Source organism: Seriola dumerili, unplaced genomic scaffold (assembly GCF_002260705.1).
Source record: "Seriola dumerili isolate Sdu_G_001 unplaced genomic scaffold, Sdu_1.0 BDQW01000091.1, whole genome shotgun sequence".
Classification (NCBI taxonomy): Eukaryota; Metazoa; Chordata; class Actinopteri; order Carangiformes; family Carangidae; genus Seriola; species Seriola dumerili.
Genome location: NW_019174346.1, coordinates 2,047,279 through 2,072,751, shown reverse-complemented (window position 1 = coordinate 2,072,751; position 25,473 = coordinate 2,047,279). Strand labels below are relative to the sequence as shown.

Sequence of the window (25,473 nt, the reverse complement as noted above, 5' to 3'; positions counted from 1 at the left end):
TCAGAAATTGAGAGTTCATTGTATTTTGCGGCATTACAACAACAGTCATTTGATGTTCCACTGATGTCTGTCTAATGTTTGTCCTGTTTAAATACCCATCTGTGTGTATCCAGTGTCTCCTCCTCACTGAAGGCAAGAAAGTATGCAAGTAAACTTTTCTCCAAGTTTTCTTCAGGTCATAACATATTTATTTCCAAACCCATTTGTTAGTCATCCATAGTCTGAAGCCATGGGGCCTGTGCTCATCCCTGCAGCAGCAGCAGAGTGCAGTCAGAACTGAAAGGCAGATGAATTGCCTCATTGTAATGTTTAGACCAGTCGGTCTGCTCTTGTATGCTTGAGAAATCATCAGAGATTATGAGGCAATCTCTTACCCGGCAGATAAAATGACAAACCATCAAAAAACTCTAGAGAAAAAAGCACTTAGAACAACTGTTTCCTTTTATAAAGATTATTTTGGTAGTTTTATTTCACTCAAACAGTGGACGGTGAAACGAGACATGGTAACGACATCTAACAAAAATCCAAACTCAGATTTAAATCCTGAACATCATTGTTACACAGTAGTAGCTCTAAATGACCAGGACGTCCAATGAGTCATCGATTCAGGACAAATTAATTTTGAGTAAATAAATTGCTCTCAGTGTAATACCACCAGGTGTTGGGTAAAGCTGTATTCAGTGGTCACGGGGCTGAACTCTCTGAGGTTAAATCCTTAAAACCCCAAACCAAAATGGAGGCGCCATTAAAGGGGATATCTGTACATTTTCTCTGTCGACGAATGTGGTTTGCTGCCGGCAGCGGGTGGTGGTGATTGTAGCTTGAGAAGAGCTTCAGCCATTGTTGCGTTTACAAGAAAAGAAGTTATAATACATCCTCTGTGCAGCTACGTGTTCAGGACAGTCTGGAAGCTACAGTGAATCGCTGTCAGAAAGTGACAAAACGGGCCGGGGCTAGCTGGTTAGCATGCTTACATCAGTAGAAAAAAGGACGTGACAGAGACAAGAGTTAACATTGGTGTTTGTTTTCCACCTCTGGAGACAGATGTTGGTGAACAAAGGAAGGGAGTTTGATGCTGAACTCATCACGTTTCCTCCAGACTGGTAAGTAAGCAGCTGCTAATGCTAATGTTAGCTATGTAGCAATAGCTAAACTAACAAATAGCTCCTTTAAAGGTGCAATCAGCAAATTTTGACTCTTTAGTGAGATCTAATGGGAGCTGTTGGAAACTACAACAACATTAGCTAAAGCACGTCCTTCACTATAAACATTTCCTTCACAAAAGCAGCCTGAAGAAGAGTTTTTTTAATTGTTTGTTTTCTGCAAATTTTATAACAGGATTTGACAAACTTTAAAGCTACCAAATATTGCTGCTGTAACTGACGCAGTACTGCAGAGTTAAGACCAGCAGCTGATCTTAACTATTGTTTGGATTGTTCTCATCTTTCTTTGATTCGGGACCTTTTAAATCACCACCTTCAATTGAATCAAACTAATGACACAGTGTACATCTCTTTGGCCACTAGAGGGCACAGCACAGTAATAGTTGGTACTGCTAGTTAATTTATTATCTCTCTTTATACTACCATAATATTTACATTTATATATCATTGGTTACTTATTATTAATGGACTATTTCATTAAGTTTTCCACTGAGTTGATTACACTTCACTATTTTTCAAATAAACACTTACTACTTCTCAGTAAATACACGTAGTCGAACACTTGTGTATCTAGAGTGGCAGCAAACAGACATGGATGCAAACAATTCAAGTGTTATTTTCACCAGTACACAAAACAAGCAACCTAATTAACAACAAAGCCACAAAAGCCTGCTCTTAACAAACCCTTCAGGCAAAGTATCTGCCTGGAGGGTTCTAGTACCTGAACTAATCGCAGAAAAGCAGCAAGCACTGGGGGCAAGTGGTATCTGCTTTGGAAAAAAGTGCCACGCTGAGCTGAAGTTCAGCAAACGGGGCGAGTGCTAATATAACAAGGTGTCATCAAAGTACAGGAGCCTGGAGGGAAAAGAAAAGAAAGTAAACAAATGCTAGATAGTCAAGTTTCACACCACACAGTGTATCAGAGGACATGATGTCTGTGGAAAAGAACATAATAAATCACATGGCAGGTGAAAGTGATGTTTACTATTATTATTCTGTTGTGACCGACCTGTTGATAGTATATTATTATTATTATTATTATTATTATTATTGTTACACAATTACACACTTCAAACAAGACACACACATTCTAAATTGCACAACTGTCATTTGAACCCTGACCTTTCTTGCTTTCATCATCAGTTAGTACCAAAATTATATATGTATTATTATATATATTATAATTATATATATATTTATATATATGATTTCACAGTATTATGAATGAATTGTGTTTATTTGGCAGCTTTTCCTGCTGTGACTGATTTTACTAATTACATTAGTTCTGTACAGAGATAGGAGTGCAAACTCCCCCCGCCCCCTCCCCATCTACCACCACCTCTGAGTGTGAGGGAGGAGACCTTCTCAGTAGAAGCTGCACAAACTAGAAAGGGCGCCCGCTTTGATCCACATGGTGACATGACATCATTGACGTGATGTGACGCCCCCAACAAGATGTCCATGTTGCCCGTATCTAAATCTGCCACTGACTACACTAAAAGACAAATATTGTACTTTTAACTCCACTTCATTTCTATGAAGGAGTTTTTCATCAGTGGAATGAATTTCCTGTTATTTTGAAAATGTGATAGACCATACACTGTGTTCATCACAGGAGAAAAACCAATCACAGCCAACTCCTCCACCGTCAGCCATGTTTGAAGCTGTCTGTGTGGCGACGTTAGATAAAGATGAGGCAGAAGATTCTTCATCGGAGACCATGGTCTGATCTGAGGTCTGTGTTTGAAGGGTTAGAAATAAAGAAAGATTCATTTAGTTTGAAATGTTTGCTGTGTTTACCACGACCACACCTCATCACAAACTAAAAATAAATAAATATGTAAATGACAATAGCTCCCTTTTCCTTTTGTTGATTCAATTGTGTTTATGGTCATTTATATAGTCTTTGAAGCATATCCTACAAGTTTCTTATTCTACAGGTTCTATACAATAAGTCAGTTCATTCAGCAGGTTGTTGTCAGAGGCATTAGATTCTGTAAATGTGGAACAATACAACATTGTATTCTTATAAATAATGTACTTTTGAATACTATTTTTAAAAGTACTCCAGTACTTTAACTCAAGAAAAAATTTGACTAAACAACTTTCACTTCTATTGGAGTCATATTTGACCTATTGCCTATTTGTCCATACTTTACTTGTAGTGTATGTTTTATACAGACCACATGTGACTCTGTAATCTACAGATACTGACATGCTGTTCTGCTCTTGAGAAAAGAAAAGGTTATTTCATTTGTCCAAATGATGTCAAGTCAAGTCAAGCCAATTTTTTAATATATAGTGCCAAATCATAACAGGTTATTTCAGGACACTTTTCACATAGAAGAGGTCTAGACTGTATATTATTGACAGAAAAACAATTCCCACCATGAACAGGCACTGTGAAGTCATGCAGGTTATTATTCTCACATTATTCACTGGACTAAAAGTTGAAAACGATCATGTACAAATGGGATCAAACAGTATTCGTACCCTGCACAACCACCACTATATACATGTTTTATTAATGTTACTTTACTTGATTGGCTTAGTTTGGATGTCTTTTACATCAAATTTGAATCATCAGGAGATAAAACTGTTAGTAACTGTGATTCTATCAGAAATATTAAATATCAGAGATATCTTTTAATCCCTTGGACTAATATGCTTCCTGCCATATTTGAGGATGGTTGGTGCAGTTACACGCTGTTCAATGAGATGTTCAAATTAGTCCAATTAGCCTTTGAGAGATAGTTGGAAATGTAAAGATTTGTCGATATATGACTTTAATAGTTGTTGAAGACAAATTAAGATCCTTTATTTAAGTGAAAGTATTTCTTAGGTAGTATTATCATCTGTTCTCTTCAGATAATGAGATAATTAACCGAGAAAACCATACCATGAGAAAACTACTCTGTTATCTGGAGATATAAAGACAGTTAACTTGTAATCTTTGGATAGTGAGATTAAAAAAGCCTCCATAATCAGTGGTGGACAATAGGTAAAGTTTTGTTTGCAAGACTTTTACTTTAAATTAGAATTTAATTTCTGTGACTTTACTTTGAACACTTCTGTGGACCACAACTGTCTGTAACTATCAGAGGAAAATATTTCCCTCTGAAATACAGTGAAGCACAATTCTACATTTACAAATATAAAAGGGAAATACTAATACTTGAGTAAACGTAAGTTAGTCCCTGTTTTCCTTTCTCACGGAATATATTTTAACACAGTAAAAGCACAGGTGCTAATAAAATAAATGATGGCGGCATTCTATTATTTATGGTTCACTGGGAGTACTTGAATCATAATACATCCATGACTTGAATACAAAGGTGCCATCTTTAACAATGTTATTAGTAACACGTGCTTTTACTGTGACAGTAAATGTGACAAAAGCAGTGAACTCTTCATGCTAAACTTAGCTGCCTACATACACTATGCATGATATCCTTGTGTCGAACAATGTGAACCCTGTCTAACCAATTCGCTAGGTGGCGCTGTAGCGGAAAACTAGGGTAATAGAAATGTAGTTTTAGGACTGTGGCCCATGAATGTATTATAAATATATATATATTTATATATAAGGTCTTATAATACATCCGTGCTGTGGCCCTGAATATCGAACGCACCATTAAAAAAATAACGGGAACTAGTAGCAATTACGTCATTACGCCAGTGGGACGCTGCAATGTACCAAACCGTGCCCAATCTGCCCGAGAGAAGAAGAAGAAGAAGAAGAAGAAGAAAAATGGCGGACCATTTGAACTTGGGTAGCTTTTTTAGCTAATATCGTAGCAAGCTAATTGTGCCGTTAGCACTATTAACACTTAGCAACTAAGTGTTTTGCTCACCTGCAAGCGACCGTGTCTTCAGGACGGTGTTGTGGAGGAATAACCGCCTTGGCCTGTTCTCCCTGTGGATGTTGCCACATTGTCACCTGTCACCTGAGTCACCTGTCGCCTCAAACACAAGGTTCAAGCGGGAAGAGGTCGGGGCCTTCTTATCCTGTCTGCAGCCTGGGACCAAGGCGACTCTCCCTCAAGAAGTCTTCACGCCCAGTATCACAGCTTCACTTCGACCAGGTAAGCTGAGTATATAAGCCACAAACACCATGAGAGTTTTGTACTTTATCTGTACAGCTTGTTTATGCACTTGACAATATGGCTGCCGGTTGTTTGCTCTTCCTACCACACAGATACTTGTGGTCACTTCGTTGCTCTTGTGTTCTACTGCTGTCATTTGCCCGTGTGCTCTAATTGCATTGGTTTTTACTGAGAGAGAGGTTTTTGTAGCTCTTGCCTTTGGTATTGGGTCACAGGTGCACAATGATGCTTTCATGCTACTCATGTTTGACTCCAACATGACTCAAATGTAATAAGTGTTATGGGTTGTTCGTGGCTATTTTCCTCTTAGCATATTGTTGTTGTTGTTTTGGAGGATTTTGCTTCTGGCTCACTACAAAAGGTTTTTAGTAGAGGTTAAAAAAGAGCAAGTCTGTTGTCATGTGCAGAGTTCATTCACTTAATTATTCTCCTGTAATATTGGCTTCATGAGAAACAAGCTGGGCTGTCACAATCACATTTTCTCCATAGACTTCATCCTCAGCATTAGAGCTCAAGGTAACGGGCTAATGTGACAGCTTCATTTACTGTTTTCTTATATCATAATTACATCTAAAGTGCTGTGTGTCCCACAGTTTATGCTGCTGCCACACATCACTGCACTTATTGGCAGCTTAAACTCATATCCATGTACATGGGGTCATCAGCTGCTTAGCAACACTGCATAACATTACATGGGGAGACATTACTCACTTCAAACCTGTAATTTTTGCAAGTTTAATGTGCTATAGTTAATAATTATCTGTTGCATGCAGTGGCTGACGTGGTTACTTGTTGTTGCATATGAACTGGAGTGCTGGGTTTAGATTTTTCCATCTCAATTATCTGAGGTTCTTTGTCAGGTAATGGCCACATGGCAGCTGGTGCCGTTCCTCCCTTAATGGGCTCTAGATAATCTAGTATTGGGTTGTCTAATGGGTTTTAGGTGTGGTATAGTTCGTTATTGTCACTCAGTTTCTGCTGTGTTGCACTCGGTGCATGTTTGCTTGCAGGATGTGACAAGGCCAGCGCTTACATGAAAAATATCAACCTTGTATATTCTGAATTCATGTAGTTATCAAACTGAAATGTTTCTGCAGTGCCCCCCAGCTGTCTTCAGCGTGACGGTGTCATCCACTGCATGTCTCTGAGATTGAAGACTCCCCTGAGTGGCATTTTGCTAGACCAGACTATTACTGGGAGCTTCGGTATTCTCTGTAAGGTTTTTCATTAACTCAAATCAGCTCTGTATTTTACCAAACGCTCAGTCACACTAACAGACAGGACTTTTTTAAAATTCTGTATTCACTGTAAAGAATAGCAGTTCCTGGGCAAGAGGATGGAGACAGTTTGTCAGTAGCCCTGCATACAAACCTCAGTAATAAAAAGGTGGACACAGTTAACTGTTCAAAACAAAGGGGAAGCATCTTTTATGTCTGGACTGCCCTGCATCACCCACAGAAGTCAGTGTGGCTCAGATATTGACTTCCTCCTTTAGTACAATGCTGTGGTGCCTCTACCAATCCTTTCTTCACAATACTGAATGAGAGAAGCACATTAGCTCTGTTTGCATGTTTAGTGTGAGCGTCTGTTGGCTTGCTGTAAATCACTGAGGTCATCAATATGTACAATTTGTACTAGGGCTGCATGATATGCAAAAAAATCATGTTGGGATTATTTTGGCAGATATTGTGATTTCAACTGGACATGGTTTCATGGTTTCATTTTCACTGAAAAATAATTGAAAATTGTGTTGATTTGTTTATGTATTTATTTATTTTTTGGTCTTGTACCAAACAAACATGTTCCTTCATGTCTGGAGAATATGATCTGTAGTCAGTGGCGTCTCTGTAGCACCACAACGCTTTTGGTGCTGACAGTGCACAACAATGTTGTGACACATTTTACCTTCATCAAAAACATTGCAGCTCCTGCACTTGGCCATATTGCGATCTCGATTATATTTTGATTAATTGTGCAGCACTAATTCACTAATTTGTACAAATGATACACTTAAACAGTTGCATTGTACTTTTCTCTTGCCTGAATAACTTACATGACTCTTGACTTGGCAGTTCTTGAAATGACAGCAGGCGTCCTGTGATGTCAGGTTGCTGCTTATGTGAAAACAACATATTTGTGGGGGATTATGTCTCAGGTGTTTGTGACTGTGATTGTTTCGTCCAGGTTAACTTTACACAGACTATATATTGTTCACATATTCATTATTCTTGTGACACTAGCTCTCATAATATTCTTTGCTCCTAGTAATGTGTAGTTTTGCTATTGCCGTTCTTGTTATGAATTTCTACTGTAAAATACTGCCTCGTACCAACTAAGTGATAAATCAATGATTTGTATTGACAGTTTGTGACACTATTCTCATCCTGTCCTACAGTTTTATAGAGCTATTATCCTGTAGAAGAATAAGAAGAAGGCCTTAACCCAAACTGTATATGTATAATCTTTAGTCTTATTGTGATCAAATTGACAAACAGTGGTACAGCTCACAAACACAAAGGACTATATGGACCTAAAGCTGGTGTGAACAATAGGCACTAAATGTACAATGAAATGTTTCATTTATCATAGCAAGCAAACAACCTTATATGTCCACGCAGGGGGCTTTAGAGAGCTCATTTTCCCTGGCGTGCAGAGAAAAATGAAGTGTTTTAGCTTAAAACATAATAGCCTTCCTGTGCAGTTGAAGGCACCTACAGGGCGGACAGGACTGGACCGGGGCCAGACCGCTACTGTAACCTTCACAGTCTGTAGACCGCAGCACAGCCCTGTTTATTCAAAGTACTCCAGTGAAACTCCTCTGCTTTGTTCATTGCTCTGTGCAGACATTTGTTATGAATCTTTGATCCCTCTTTGTCTGTCCCATCTCGGCTCAATCTCAGCTTTAGACAGTGATGATGTTGATGTTATTGATGATACAAAGAGCAAAGCTTGTTGGGTATTTTTGGCAGTTTTCTTCTAGAGAGGGGCTTTAAGGATTTGCTGTTCTTACCTACTAAGTTAAATGGATGAATTGTTGCAGCCGACGTTCAACAGTGCAGCTTTAAAACACGTTTACATGTGAGGCACTGCAAAAGCACAGTGTTACTCTTTACTGTACGTCCATCAGCAGCTTTCATTGGCAATTTCATAAATCCTGACCCTTAAAATACCTTTGGGAATAAAATTTTTTTTGGTCATTTCAGAACCTGATTTGGACAATTAATTACTAGCAGGCATGAATCAATCAGTGTTAAGTAACTGCAATTCTGTGGCACAATATTATACAGTATAAATATTGAGCTTATGAAAATGTATAATGTACATCTTACGCTATATGTTGTGCTTTGGCTGATCTGGTGGTTTGTGTGTAGTGGTCGATGATATTGTGAGTGGCTAAGCTTTGATTTGAATGTGTGCAACGTGTTTTGTTCCCTGTAGGATGCTCTCATGTTGTACTGCTGGATTTCTCCCTAATAAATCACAGTGTAAACACTACAAACAAAAAGATGGCATGCAGAGCCCCAACGGTGACACAAAGAATCAGACAAAAACACTTTTCAACCGAGCCTCAAAAGGAATATCGGATGAGCCCACTGTGTTGAAAACATGCACCTTTTTCAGGCTTGAACGTGACCAAGAAGGGCTCCAAGATAAAATGCAACGTCCTTTTTAATCCCCATTTCCAATTGCTACATCTCATACAGTAAGCACATGAACGAGAGAGGGCAACATACAGAGTCCAGTCACTGAGCATATAGAGAGCAACCTCCCGACAAAAACACAAAGTCCACCGCTTTCCCGGAGCCGTCTTTGTGTAGGAAGTCTTTGAGATCTCGATGCGTAGGGACATGCAGTGAAATTGCAGTAGAGAGAACACAAGTGTGTACAACTCCTGTTTGCAGACAGCTGCTAGTTCACAGTTAGGTTTGAAAAGTGCACACAAGGTACTGATCTCATAAGTAGCTCAATGAATATTATCTCTACTGAACGTCTTTAAAATACCATAACACGTAGTGTTACAGAGCTCAATGTAAGACAGCAGTACTTATCAGATGTAAAAATAAATGACGTGACATATCAATATTCACAAAAACTATTGGAATTGATTTCACAATATCTACAAATTCACGACTTAGTAACACTTTTCTGAGCAATTAGAATTGTTGCCACTTAGTTTAATAATTTGTTTAGTTTATCTATTTGTCTACGGCTTTCTACCCATCAAGAGATTTGCATCAATGCTGTAGAGGTTATGTCGTATAAAACATATAATATTTAATGCTGTACTGAATAGCATAAATATATTCATATAGTAATATACTCTTAATATACTGTATCTTATAGGATGACATGTTTTTGCTGAAGTTAACTCTGGCCCTGTGAGGAAAAGATTTAGCACGTGAAATAAAAACACAATCACAACCAAACCTAAATGGCAACAATACAGCAGAGTTCTGTTCATCAAAACCCCTCAGGACTGAAGCTGTTAAAACAAAATAATCCAGAATTACCACAGACTCCTGTCCTAATATACCAGTTGTACATTCATACAATTCAAAATACTGTTTTATTACCATTTCTTCTTTGAAAGAGGATCAGTCATTTTTTTTATTTTTGCGCTATTGCATCTTTTCTTTACCATTCACTCATCAGTCTGAGCAGTTTGGATGACAGATTCTACTGTAGTTCAGATTTCAGCAGTTGTGGTTGTGTGGCTCTGGAAGTGTTTTTCCCCTCTATATTTGCTACCCACAGACACACAAAATATGTGCATTAAAAATGTAGTCCTGCTCATTGTGCTCAACAAAAAACTTGAAATTCAGTTTAAACAATTTGAACTAATCAGGACATGGATCAAAGTGATCGCCTGATGCACAGACATTAAGTATTAACTTACGTTAATAAATGTAATAAATATGTTGTAAACACTCAAGTGTCACATCACAAATGGAGCACATCAAAATCTGAATGAATCTCCAGGTAAACCATTTCAGATAGAAAGATATAGATTTATTCTGAAATAACTACTTTAACATTTTTTTCCTATAAATATTTTGTTCCTATAAGGTCTATGGGGACCATTTGCTGTCTTAATATGGCTAATTTTACATTTTAAGATCTGTAATTTTATAAATATTTCATGAGTTACTCACAAAACCTGGATACACAGATGAATGAAAATGTATCACATCCTACAATTTCATTAGTGAACAGTTCGAACAGATGAAATTACCATGTGAATGTGTCTTTGGTGACCACGTTATAAAAGATACTGATGATGTCACCTGGCTAAAGGTGAGTGGGCTTGTTGGTGATATTCAGTCTCACTGTCTTTGAGGCAAGTTCTTTCACAAATCCTGTTCAAATGCTCGGCGTAGGACTACTTACCTAAAGTACCTTGATCACATTACTCAGAGGAATCATACATAAACATTAGCGCTGTGTGTCATCAGATCCTGAATTAGCAGCAGCCAGCGGGCCTTGAAGACCCACAGCAGATGTGTATCATGAATCAGTTCCTTCCAGACAAAATGTTAAAAATCGAGTCTGAATATGAGACACGGCGCCTCAGTTTACCAGTTAAAGATCATTAGAAAGTGTCAGCAGGACTCTATTTTCCCATTGTGTTGACCAATATGTATTAAATAAGTATTAAATATTGCAATTAAACACAGACACATTTACCTGATTTGTGATTATGAATTCGACATGATTTATAAAAAGTTTTTAGTCTCACGATTTATCCTGTGAGTTAAAAAGTGTGTTTTCCAGGAGATATTCATGTTGTTCCTTTTGTCTCTGAATGACTCAAATGAACAATATGTCTTTATGGTTCACATGAACACGGGATTAAGACTTCAGAGACGTGTATTGATCAGATTTAATGGTTAAAAACGTCTGTTCTCTATGTTAAATAATTTAAAATCACTTCAGGAGTGGAGTTGGTGAGACTGTTACCACCAACCACAACATTTAATCATAATGAAATAAAGGAGAAGAGAATAATTACCCTTCATTTTGTTATAGTAAAGCTGAACCTGCAGTTACTTTGAAATTTGACCTGAATGTGTTTTCTGAGGTGGGAACTAAACTGTAGTTTGTGTGGTCATATATCTCCATAGTTCCCTTTTCTAATGTTTGTAACTGAGATGGATGAAGAAGTGTGTGTGTGTGTGTGTGTGTGTGCGTGCGCTGAATTAAAGCTAAAATCTGTGACTACCAGCTGAGGGTAAAAACACTTTCAGAACCAGCCGTAAAGTATCAGCATCACATCAATATGCACAAATAATTGCAGTGTAAGTGTGTTTATGCAGATGCTGCTGAGGCTATGAGGAGGAAATTGATGAGTGACTGGGATGAACTACAGAAACATTGATACTAAGCCCTATTTGAGTGTGACAAACACCATTATTGGAGGTTGCAGACATACACGTGTACAGATTGTCATGCATTAACCTATGACTGATACACTGTACATGGTTTGTGTTATTAACAACACAACACAATTCACTCATTCTCCCTATAAGCTTACCACTGAAGATACAGTTTGAGGAGATCCACTTCACGTTGGGGTCTAATGTACAGTGGTCGCCCAAGAGTCCATAATTAGGGATAATGCAAAATATCCAGAGTGCATCCGGCAAAAACAGCAACAGAAATTGCTTCATAATCATAAAACATCTGTATAAACACGTACCAAATTCAACACGTAACAAAAATACAGATGTCACCGAACAAACCGAAAACAAAGGTTGGAGACAGTTACCACAGCTAGAGACAAATTTGATTTTCAACTTTGAAACCATCACTTGTTGAAAAATAATCAATTCATTGTGGTTAAACTAAGATTATAATTCTCTTGTTGGAGAAATCTGGTGTTTTTTTTTTTTTTGTTTTTAACAATTTCACAGCAACATCTCCAGTGATGACATCTCCCAAATTTGTTTAGAAATACTGTGTGACTGTGACATATTGGCCTTTGTTGTCTACCACAAAACACAGAAACAGTTCAGCATATGTAGACAATTAAATCAATACCAATATACTTTACACAATCAAGTATAAAAGGGCAGAAGTACCACATGAACCGAACTCTTGATTATGACAAGGCAGGAAAATCATGAAGGAGCTAAACGGCTACAGTGACTGATGCAGAGGAGACAAAGAAATAAAGGCAGCAGGGTGCCCGTCCACACAAGAGTGATTCAACGTATAAAACATCTAGTGGTACTTTTCCATGGAAAACGTGTTATAAACTGCAATTCAGAATTGGACTTCAGTCTGAGGTAATGGTGGTAGTTTGTTATGACTGCTCGGCTCATGGAGAGGCCACACCGTGAGCCAAAACATAAATGCACGTGATAATTGTTGTGGACTACGCTGGATCCTTTAATCTCTTAGCTTCATCTTTTCACAGGAAGAGGTCTGTTAACCTTCCACACTAATGGGCAATTTTACACTGGGTGCCCTGAGCCCATGGGCCGTGGGTGGGGCACGGTGTACACATGCTGCAGTGTACGGAGCCTGTGGACACCAGTATGTGTTTGCATGTAATATACACACAGACCTTTTGTGCATATGTGTGCTGCAGATGCAAGTGTGAGTGTGTCAAAACCTTTTTCTTTATGATGTGTGTATTCACCAAGGCACATAGCTTCTCTGTCGTTGAACACAGTCAGCCAGTTAAAACAATAAGAGCCACTGGACTAGAAAATGTACAGGCAGCCCCCACGGGACGCGAAAGCAATTCCAGATGATACTGCATCGGGTCTGCGGAGATTCAGCGCGAGCTGAAGGCCAGACAGACGATTATTAATGATGTTCCTATGGAACTATACAGGCTGCCCCCGGCTAACAAACCACAGTACAGCGACCAACGGACGGCTCTGCTGGCGTTTTCTGATGCGTCACTGTGCGTCTTCGTGCGTGCGTGCGTGCATGCGTGTCGTTAACTTGACGGATGTGTCAAAACCCTATCGCTGGCAATGAGCTACAATGGAAACTTCAAACGCATGCTTGCTCTAACTTATTACAAGCAAAGCGCAAACATGTCAAAACATAGTGAGAACACAACCTGACTACTCTACAAAACGGCAAGCAATCGAGACACAGCAAAGGAACACTTGGTTACTCACGAAAGGGACCAGGGCCAGAGCTGAGTGTGGCGGGGAGGGGGGGGAAGAAAAGCTACACAAACACAGTCTGATGTGAGGATGTGCTCCCTCCAAGGTCCACTACTACATGTGAATCTATTGTATGTTCAAATTTGCCTTCCATCTAAACAGACGTGCAAAATATCAAACTCTTAAGAAAAAACAGACACACGAAACACGCGCGCGCGCACACACACACACATACACATACACATACACATACACACACACACACACACACACACACAATAAGATGTAATGGACTTGGCCTCCTGCAAACCTGTCTACCCTCTGAACCAAACCAGATCAGGCCTAGCATTTGGTCAAATTCAGTTTAGGTTGTTTGCCTTCATGATGGCGGGCTTTCTGTTGACGTATGTGGCCCAGTAGCCCAAGTTGAAGATGAAGAACAGAACTGGGAAAATGATGCGTGATATCTTGTCCACTTTGCTGACACGGTTGTAGGACTTCTTGGCCTCCGTGTAGGGGTCGTCCATTTTGTGCAGGTAGTGGTGGTGCTTGGCTGATGGTCCGGTGGCGCTTTTGGAAATGGTCGTTAAACCTTGGTCTTTAGCGACGTTGATGGCGTAGGTGGTTCCCACAATGTTGAAGGTGTTGTTCGCCTTTTTGGATAAAGTCGCGGATTCTCTTCTCTGAAAAGGAAGAAGGGCAGTAAAGTAAAGGTCGTCAGGAGCGCAGCACCAGACTTCACAATACTTCCATTTGAACTCATGAAGAGGAAATAGAAGCAACACCACGAGACACGACACACACAAGAACAAAACAAAAGCCTAACCATATCTTTAATCCTGGCCATGTTAGCCTGAAACGGTTCCTGAAAAGAAAAGTAGAAAAGAAAAAAAGTTTACCAATTATATTAAAATTACCCAACGTACATACTCTATTCATCACCATCTAGCTGGTACTTTTTTTTTTTAAATTTTTTTTAAAAAACATATTAAACTATTAATATTGTCAATTCAAATCTGCATCATACAAATCTGGATTGCAGAAAAAAAAATAGTCATGATAAAAAAAATTCATGACGAAACGATCAGGCTGATAAAATTACGAGTGTGGAAATAGGGACAATTGTATTTTGCATCGTTGCAGAACCAGGCTGGACTGGCGTCTGATACTGCTAACAGTAGCAGTAGCAGCACAGAGCAGGATTAGAAACAAAGCAAAATAACAGTGCCTGAAAACATGTCTGACAAACTGTATCAATGAGAGCAGCCAGGCCTCTTCAGGCAAACAGCTTGCAATAAAACAAACACGACAAAGGCTGTGTGTGATAAAGCTGGCTGGAGCGACCGCTTCCTCCCTGCTACTAGGGAGAAATCATTACACTGTCTTTTATAGTGAAATCACACTGGGAGACAGAATTTTATTTGCTAAATTCGTGCTCTCAGATATCTAAACTCACATCACCAGAGGACCCTGTCAGCCTAAAACAGTACAGTGTAGAGAACAAGTAGGGCACCAAGATTGATCACCGGGCAGAGTTTTAGTTTCCTGTGTTGCAGACGGTGCGTGAGCCTGTACTGGGGTAATTTTCTTCACACGATTCATCCCCACTGTGACCACTTAAAGACGTGCTACAAAGCTAAAATGGTGTGTTGTCATGTAACAGAGAGTTTCACTTTCAACGTTCCACGTTTCACTTCTGCTCTGAGCACCGCTTTAATTTTTTGCTCTGCTTTTTTTTTTTTTCATCTTCATTTAATTTTCCTTCCTTTTCACTTCACTCCATCTTTTTAATTAGCATAACTAATGGCGCCCCCCCCCCCCCTCCAAAACCGTGGCTCTATTTCCGCACACGGCTCATCAGCACCAAGCGTTTTGTTTGGTCTGCATCCTCGGTGTTCACATACACTCACAAACGGAGGCAGGAGAATGTGCTGTATGTGTCTGACCCAGACCAGTGTGTCACCACTATGTAGAAAACCCACTTGTTAATGTGAAATGTGACACGCAGTGGAATAATATTCAGAAGAGGCATCAGAATAATGATATTAGGTTGTTGGTAACTTGGATGGAGGCAGCAGAACAGAGGAGGAAACATGTTGAGTGTGATCAGTGTGTTGTCCTCAGGTGTGCAGGACAACAGGAGGAGGATGCTTCAGACTCCTTCAGGTTGTGGAGAGCTAACAAAGCGCACTGATTGCATTAAACAGAGAGATTGGTGAGCTGCTGCTCGAAAGGGTCTTTCTCAAGTCAGTGAGTATAGGGTGAGAATGAGTCGCTCCGATGCCCCCGGATAACCAGATACTTTCCCCACAGTATCGATTCTTCCACGTCTAACACCACCACCAGCCTCCTCCATCACAGTGAAGGCTTGCGTCAGCAGGAAAAGCCAATGACTGCTGTAACGTGTCGTATGACCTTAATCACAGCCCCCTAAACCCTCGGTCCTTGGCTTTACACGTTGGGTGTTCTTTGCCCTGTAACCTGACAAATGAGCCAAGCAAAGTCATTTTGTGTTGCTGTTTAGCTGGGCTGTCCTCTGATGTAATTTATATGGTCTAATTATTGGGGAAACCACATGTGGCGCTGGGCCCTGTGCATGTTTTCATCAACCTAATGTGACACAGCACACAATTCACTTCCGGCCAGAGTCTTGTGCACCATTCAAAGTCATTTGGCTAGCTGCAGGCACAAATACCCCCTGAATACAATGCATCTATTGACCTTGTCTTTGTAACTTCTGCAAATTGTTGCATCAGAATTTCTTTACGAGTGTGAATAAGTACCCCGGGGGTAATTGTGTCTCGCTGTGTCCTGCTGTTTGGAGCCGAGTGTGCGCATGTGTGCGTGTAACCGAGCCTTGTGACAGTCTGTCCCTGTCTAAGATTGGGGATGAGGTGTTGGCATATTTAATAGCCTCAAGTATGTGAGCATGTGGGTGCACGAGCGTGCGGACTGTGTTAATGGAGACACAATGTCCCTGTTTGTATCCCTGTGTGTGTTTATGTAGTGGCGCCTGCACTTAGATTTTCCTGTAACTCTGGTGGCGGTAGATGTGGCCTGAGCTTGATCTCATCACGGCAGGTTGTGTTACAGGTTACCTGTCAGCCAGTGTTAATTAAACATGCTTTGTAATTGCAAATCAAAGCTAACACTGTGTCAACAAAACACTTGTGCTTCTCTCTCTCTCCTTCCTGTGATTGTCTTTTGTTTCTTCTTTGTCCTCGTTTCCTAAAACAGCACATCACTTAAAAACAAGTATCTGCTTTCCTCCAGATACAAACCAACTAAGTTGTTGCACTGCAGCTGATAAAGCCCTGCGTCCGCTGATGATGGATATATAATAATATGCAATAAAAGCATAGTTCGACATGGTCGGTGAGATATAGCCACTCCATCTCGCTGTATTACAAGGGTCAACTCAGTCAGAGGAAGCTCGCCAAGAGGCAAACATTGGTGCATAACGACACCTCCAACTCAAATAACAAAGGCGTGGAAAAATTTTCATTAAAAAGTCTAATAACAAGATGCCTCCAGAAAAGGCAGCTAAGGTTTGTTTTTTCCACCTGAGTACACCAACCTCCAGAGGAGAAAAGTTTAGCTGTAGCAGCTTCCCCTGTTGTTCCTGCAGCAGTAAGGAGAGGAGCAGTGTCATGCTCTGCTCTGCTGAAACGTGACTGCAACAGTCCGCTGTGTTAAAATGTCTGTAGTCATCTGGATACACAAGATTATGAGGCACACATGTGAAACCGTGATCGTTCCTTGGCTCCGGTGCAGGACGAGCCGGTGCTCCCGTCTCTGCTGATGAAACCAGCATATAACATCCAACACAGTGGTGTCCAATCATGTGTCACGGAGAGCCAAGAATACACAGGCTTCCATTCCATCCAAACTCCCCACCGGCTAATTTCTGTAATAAGCACACCTTCAGCTGGTGAGGGAGAGCTAATTATGTAGATCGCTTGTCAAACAGAATGTTAGGCGACAAAAAGGGAGGAAAATGACAGAGAAGCTCCATAACCAGCAGAGTAAATGAGCGCACATGGACTCGTCTACAGCTCACCATTTCAGACCTTAGAAAAGAAGAGAAAAGAAAAGGAGCCTGGGGGCAATGAAGTCATCGCTTGGTTCCGGTAAGGATGGTGGCTGAAACCCTCCCTCTGATGACTGGAGACTGTATTTTCAAAAGCTTTACCGAGCTTAAACTTCTCTCCTGGAAAACACTCTTTTCCTTATATCTTCTCTTCCCTCTTATAGGTTCCCTTTTTTTTAATGTAAATATATTAAAAGTGAAAACGCTGCTCCGTTTGCTTTCCAGTAGCTCATTGTAGCGGGGAGCGTGACGGGAGTGCCATGTCTCCCTCTGTGACCCCATTCTTTTTTATCTATCATGACAACTGCATGCTCAGCACAGCCCCCGAGAACGCAGCCCAGGCTGTTGCCATTAAGAGGAGGCATCAAAAGAAGGGAAAAAAAAGCTCTGCTGCAGTGTAAAGCTGCAAATTATCCTCACCGACTGAAAAGTTCCATGGCAGCAATATGCATTTCTGTCAATCACTCAGAGGACCAAATGTCAAACTATAAAAAATAGGAAAGCCTGTACTGATTGTGTCAAATAGTTTGTACATTAGTGCCGGAAAATAGATTTGTGGCTCCGTCTGTCGCAGAAGAAGAAATATATATTTTTCCCCTCATGTCGTGTCTGTGGCAGATAGATGGGTTCCAACATTTTTATGTGCTAGCAGCAACATAACAACAGTATTTACTCAGCCAATATTTCCCACTTTACTTAAACGCAGTGAGACTTTTACAAACAGGAAAACAAAAGCCTATAATTTAATACAAAGTGATGGAGGTATCACTTTTTTATTTTTATTTTTTTAAATGCAAATACATGGTGGTGTTTGACAGCTTTCAGTGTGTCTTGGCAAACCCAACATGTTGTTCTGCAAATTGTGCTGTAAAATTGAAGCTGTTCTTTGACATATTCTCAACACAGTGCAAAGATTTACTCACTGGAAACTCATTGCAAAAAAACCCTCCAAAAAATAAACATATGGGCAAACCTTTCTAGATGTAAATCTAAACATATTTTTCTGCAGGAGGAAAACATATTTTATAGTCAGCATGTCGACACCAGACTGTCAGCACCTGATTCTATCATTCATGTGATCCATATAAAAACAGGAGAGCAATGCATCTGTTCCTTTCACTGCTGGAACAAATGAGCCCTTTTTTTGAAGCATATGCTGCAGCTAAATTAATCAATTAAGCAAGAGAAACATGGATGTTTCATATGTGCGGCACAAGACCAAGTGCTTTAATTTTCCTTATTGCTTCTCTGTGGCCTGCTCTGATAGTGTCTCAGGCCTCTAATCTATTTCATTTGATGTGATCAGTCATAAAACATCATAGAAGTCGTGGTTAATTTAGGCCCTGAGGTGATCGTGAGAAACTGATTGCTTTTTATTTATGTGACTTCATCACAGCTTCATAGAAAAACATCATGTTTAGACCCCTGGACCCATCCGGGTCCAGATGAAACCACAAAAAACTTCTTTCCTTCCATGATATAAATCCACTTGCTGTCTTCATAAACAGCACACAATCAGCCCAGGCTATTGACAAAGTAAATATCTGTAAGCTGCGATTTATCAGATTTCATGCTTAAAATAAAAACATCAGCTTCAGGTGACTCACTTTAAATAATGCACACTCAGTTTCTCATCAGGGTGCAGCCTGGATGTAAGGCTGCCGGCTTTTCTGTGGAGAACGGGCCTTCGCTGACTTTAGGATGAGACTTGAACATATGCTGCCGTCATAAATCAGGGCCAGTGTCTCTGGGAGTTTACCTCTGTTTCTGCTCTCACTGTTCCTCCCCACTGTCCCTGTTCCATTTGGCTGTTAATGAATAAATAAAAGCTCTCTTTATAGTCTTTATGGAGTTCTCCAGACTGCGCTAAGGAAGGAACTTTTTTATCAATGTTTCCAAAGTGCAATTTGCCCTCATTGCTCCTCCAGTGTAAAATGAGGACTTTTAACAAGGTTATTAAAGCAAAAGACGAAGAAACATTAATCTAGAATTTAATAATCAGGAGAAAAAACAACCAAAGAGGAGACAGGCTCCCGTCTGGAAATCTTTGTGTTTGTTTTTTCTTGTGATTTTTAATGTCGGTGCACTGTGATGAATCGAAAGTGCAGGCGTGTCACGTTCATTGATTTTTTTTTTTTCAATATGAAACTGTTTCAAATAAGAATCACTCACCCTTATTTCCATGCCCTCTTTTTTCCCATCCCATGCCCAGCTGCGCTTGGTGAAGTAGTTGACTGTGGCAAACTCAATCAAGGCAGAGAAGACAAAGGCATAGCACACAGCCATGAACCAGTCCATGGCAGTGGCATAGGCCACCTTAGGGAGGGAGTTTCTAGCACTGATGCTCAGGGTGGTCATGGTTAGGACAGTGGTGACCCCTGAGGAAGAAAGAAAAACATCAGCCAACATTAAAGGAAAGTTCATTTTCTCACAACTTTTTCAACTTCTTCTAATTTTTGTAAAAGATTTAAACAGTTATAACATTTCGTTTTATTTCTTCCTAGACGTTTTGGAAAGCAGGAAGCTGTGTGCAGCTTTAAATCAGTGTTTACTAAGGCTGTGCAACAGAAGGTTAAAGCAGGTTTAAATTGTCCAATTCAGCTCAATCATGGAAATTACTCTTTTGGGCTAAAATTATGGTCCACTGCATTTCAGAGTTTATTATTTACATAATCTACTGTGTGAAATCAGAAAGTTGAGCCACACACCACTAACTAAGTTCAATTGTCCATAAACACTGTAAGTATGCTGAGTGTCTCATGATGAATGTTCCCTTTTCTTTTGTTTAAACCAGTCTGTCGTGTTTCTTGGAAACAGTAGATGTCCTTGTGAAGATGTGTCTGATGGAGACGCAACATCTAAAACATCTACAATAAATACAATAAATACAAGTCTGTTAAAAACCATGAAAATTGGGCCCAAGTTGTAAAAACTTAAACTTCCTTTACACAATTCACACAGAGAGAGAGATGTTTTTGACCTGCTCACGTTCAGTGCAGGATAATGATGATTCTGAATTACAACACAGAAGAGAAGACAGACCTCTATCTACTCCGTTGATCAATCCTTTGGCGTACAGACTTGGAATCTTTTACAGATCACGTCAAATCTCGGCCTTTACGTTCAGTGGATGAAATATGACTCGGAGAACGGCCGCCCAGCCAACCTCGTAAAAACAATCACTTCATCTGTTCCAACCTTTTCTCTTCTGATGAATAACAGACACACAGTGGGCTCTTAAAAATGAATTTGTGTTGCAGGACAGGGAAGTCGACTAATTTCAGTGAGCACATTGGTAAGAAATTAGAATTTGTGACAGAAAGATTTATAGGTAATTATCTACTTTGTTTAACGACAGAGACCGATTTATTTTCAGGTTCTGCATTTTGCATAATTTGACTCTATTCCAACATTTGAACTGTGGCTGTGTTCATGTTTAATTCAGGTATTAGGACATGGGGGGGCTGTAATATGATGTTCAGGTATAAATCAGGTAAATGAAGTCGTGCCGACAAAATACAACTTGAAAATCGACCAGAGAACAAAAATGATAAATCGGTTTAGTTGCTGATGAACACAGAAAATGCTAAGAACTCAGTAGAAAGATCTTTATTTCAGCTGATCAATGCGACGGTGAGAATAAAAAATCCATGATGTGAACACTTTAGGGAACTGTGTCCTTCACTGTAAACGCTTCAATCACTCCACAGAGAGAATGACACTGATTACAGCTCCTCTCCTCATGTGAGGGAAATTGTTCTCTACAAATGGAATTTCTCGTGTGACTGAAATGATTTTCAGACGACTGTTGAGGGGAAAATGTTCTGGTGGACGTGTTTGTGGAGAAGTGGAGGAACTGTGGTCGTTCTGAAGGCATGGGGACAGTTTTTATTTCCTAAACATTCGATTGCTTTGCATGTTTTTCAGGGTCTGTTGTACTTGAGCATATTTTTCAAGTATCTGTACTTCTTTTATTTCTTTTGCACAATTTAAAATACATAGAGAATGACAAGGAAAACAAGTAGCATACAGTGCAGGGAGAGGAAAAAGCTTCATGGGCTTGTGACTTTTACGCTTCCACATTTTTCTGAAGGACTTTGAAACTTTTAGTTTTTAGTCAGAGGAATGGATTTTATTTTATTTTGAAATTGTGATAGACCATACACTGTGTTCATCACAGGAGAAAAAACAATCAGCCAACTCCTCCACTGTCGGCCATGTTTGAACCTGTCAGTGTCCTAACGATGGCAACGTTGGATAAAGATGAGGCAGAAGAGTCTTCACCAGAGACCTGATCTGAGGTCTGTGTTTGAAAGTTTAGAAATAAAGAAAGATTCATTTAGTTTGAAATATTTGATGTGTTTACCACAACCACACTTCATCACTGCCTACAAAAAAAATCATCATGATCATGTTTTTTTGCCACTGATACTGATCATGAGTGAGATCAGCCGATCAGTCTCACACACCGATCACGTATTTTTAATTAAAATCGGCCGATCAATCGGGGGAACCCTAGTAGTTGCTGTTTCTATGCTATGGTTGGTCAAATGACTTTGTTTCATACTCTACAAGCTTTTTATTGTACAGTCAGTCAGTAGTTTGTTTCTTTGCTTTGCTGTTGGTTGACTCATTGGAGTCAACCAACAGCAAAGCTTTGTCGTAAAAAAATGTATTTTTAAAATCAAATACTCCAGTACTTTAACTGGGATAAAGATCTGACTGAACAACCTTGTATTTGAGTCATATTTGACCAGGAAGATCTGTACTCTGACTCCAGTAATGGAGCTGTGTACTGCCTCATGTAGGTGTGCTTCATTTATAAATCAAAGTGCTAATTATTCAACAAACACATGGTTAAGGGCTCTTCAGCAGAACAGCAGTTGAAAGAAGCGGAGGAAGGACATGACATCTCATCTCAGAGTTTATATCTAAGCAGACGCAATGTTCTTAACATGAATAGCACTGGATGGACAAATTGAATCTATTATTATTCACAGCACAAAGGCAGGATAACACGTTGAAGTGTCGTATAAGCAACGGGGAAAATGTCAGATATGAAATCAAATGGATATCTTTTGAAATAACATCCTTTGGCAGACTATTGGCAGAATATAAGATGCTCCTATGAAAGGTTGGGTTTAATGAAATGTTTTTGGTGTCCTGTTTTAAAAGGTGAAGATTTGATCTTCTGCCATTTACTTGAAAATTAATTGATTTATTTTGTTGCACCGGTGGAAACGTGTGATCTGATTCTCATTAAGAGTCTGTGGAAACCTCAGTGGGATTATCTGTTCTTAAGATGAACATGGCTGGTTTTATCTAGAGCTCAGTGACTATAAACCAGCCTGGCTGTTGTGTAGCTGATAAAGTAGCTGAACATCCTCGGTGAGAGATGCAGCAGCTCGTCTATCACCTGCCGCATTCTTCCTGTTTCGCTTCTCCAACTTTGCTTCCACTTATCTCTGATTAATTAGTGTTTTTGCAGTTACAGGAGAGGGCACAAATCAATACTGTGATAAAAGCTCAGGAAAAAATAAATTACTCATTCATGCCCATGTGCACCTAAATGCACCAAGTTATGTTTTGTACATCATCATGTTAAAAGTAGAACTTTTGAGGGGAAAAGCCTTTTTTAAACCCCCTCCCTCCCAAACTTTGTTTTGCTGAATCATCCGAACAGAAGCAGCTCTGCAGATGATTTGCTCTTACCTCATAATTAAGCACCACCAAATTAATCTAACCTGTTCAGATTAATCATTCAGTGAATTTTTGAGTTAGTTTTAAAAAAACACAAGATGGCACTCACCGAACACAGTGCGAGCAGGGACGGATTCTCTGTTTAGCCAGAAGGAGACCTGAGACAGTATGACAGTCATGATGCACGGCAGGTAGGTCTGAATCACAAAATAGCCAATTTTCCTTTTCAAATGGAAATATGTTGTCATCACTACATATTCTCCTGAGAGAGAGAGAGAAAGAGAGAGAGAGAAAGAGATGGAGAGAAACACACAAGGTCATAATTATTAATACAGCCATGCCAAGTCGGGAGAAACACAAGCTGAAATAAAGAGTTGGATTTATTAAAGTTACAACATTGACATGTACATGTGCATTAGCAAAGTAGCTCATTGGATTGTCTTCAGTTCCTCAGATGAGACACTAAACCACATGAAAACATCAGTTAAAAGACTTTTTTTTGCAAGGTAGTTGTGTCACATAACTAACCTTCATTTCACCTCAGTTTAAACTAGGATCTATTCAGAGAAGCACAGACAGGGGAGTGGCAAAAAAAAGGAAAAGAAATGGCAGGTGGCATTGTACATTTGGTGATAAAATTGTCCTCTCTGTGAAAGATGTCAAAGCACAGGAGCACCCTCTCTCATCATCACATATGATATAACAGCGCAGTTACATATAAAAGGAAACCTTGAATTCAGATCCAAATGTTAATAGAAAAAAGCAGCAGGCTTCTGGAAAATAAGCTACAGCTGTATAAAGCCCTGCTGCCCAAAGTTCCCTCTTTTAAAATGTCAACAATCACTGAACATCATTATCACTGTGGAAACAAAGATAAATGATCACTGGATGAATGCATTGATTAGTGTACTGCCCTTCTTTATTGTGTTACTTCATGATGCATTCAAACAATGGGATGGCTTATTGGTCTTTTCCATCCAAGCCTTCTCTAATTGTAAACAAAAGTAATGAATCTGAGTTAGTATAGATAATTCAGACGCAATGGAGGACCAGTGAAGAAATCAAACCAGAGGCATCAAAGAAAATAATAAAAAAAAAAATACAAAACAGAAAAAACAAGCCTATCCAAATAACTGAAACCTAAAAGTTTGTGTGTGCCTGATACTCAAATCCCTTTATAAAAATGGGTAGGAGAAAATGAAGATATAAAAAAAAATGGTGTAGCCTCCTGCCCTTAAAGGAGTACTTCTCCAAAATCCTATCTTTTTATGTATCAAATAGTCCCTCCCTGTTAGCTGGAAAGGTGGCCACATTTCCTTTTGCTCAGATTTTGTTACTGGCGGCAGCAAATGGACAAATTCACAGTTCCCCGAGGCTCCAGCTCTCGTTGCCATGTCTGTAATCTGTGTTGCAAAGATATGAGAAAAACAGCCTTCCATTCCCTGAGGTGTGTGTGTTTTTTTTCCTGAGCAGATTCTAACCAGAGCTGAACTGGCTGAAATCTGCCCTTTCCCCTGCCTCACTGTGCTCCATTAGGTTTAAAGTTTAAAAAAAAAAAAGAGATTTTCTGACTGAAGCAGTTTATGAAACTAATCATGTTGACTCCACCTTGAATATTGGTGCTTAAAGTCAGACTTTAGTTGCTATTGTTTCTTTAAAATACCTCCGAAATTCAAACGACCAAACAGCACAACAGGAGAGATGGGCTCAAGGAAAGTGTTCTCAGTTAGACAAGTGCTATTGTTTCAACAGCTTTCAACACACACTTTTTGCTTCCTAGGAAAACGGGTCGAGTGCCATCCACCAAAGTGGTTTCTGGGTGGTTTGGTCTCTAAACACAACTGAAGTCAGACAGATGAGCGACTCCGCAGCTCACCTACTGAAAACCGCATGAGCAAACGGCCTCACCGCAGTGGTTAAATCTGAAAATGTGGCTCAGTTGTAAGCTATGCAGTCTGTCAGTAATTACCTACTGCCCCACTGAAGCAACCTTTTATCTTTAGCTTTGCAGTAATCAGCTCTTCAGCACTTCACCCTCTCTTCTTGCACTGTTACCTGCAGCTGGTGATTGATGTTGGGAATGTTTTATTGATGTTATTTATCTCATAGATTTATATGGCAGCTTAAAATTTCATGTAAACAATAACTATGAATGTATATTATTTCAAAACAGAGCACCAAGTCTGAGGGGGTTTAAGTCTATTTTATGTTGCCATAGAACTGCTGTGAATTTTTTCAGTAATACTAGTGAATGTCAGTACCCAGCCCTCACCTTGGTATTTCATCCCTTC

At 39.7% G+C, this 25,473-nt stretch overlaps 1 protein-coding gene across 1 annotated transcript in view; it reads right to left on the bottom strand.

Annotated features, from left to right (window-relative positions):
- Window positions 1–13,751: 13,751 nt before the first annotated feature.
- The window catches only part of LOC111222376 (gamma-aminobutyric acid receptor subunit alpha-2-like), a 52,023-nt gene continuing 40,301 nt past the window's right edge, over window positions 13,752–25,473 (bottom strand). The window contains exons 7-10 of the mRNA XM_022746088.1: window positions 23,292–23,444; window positions 19,655–19,860; window positions 14,219–14,257; window positions 13,752–14,075 (exon numbers count right to left, since the gene is read on the bottom strand). Coding sequence (XP_022601809.1) covers window positions 13,752–14,075; window positions 14,219–14,257; window positions 19,655–19,860; window positions 23,292–23,444 — 722 coding nt within the window. The remainder of the gene's footprint in view (window positions 14,076–14,218; window positions 14,258–19,654; window positions 19,861–23,291; window positions 23,445–25,473) is intronic.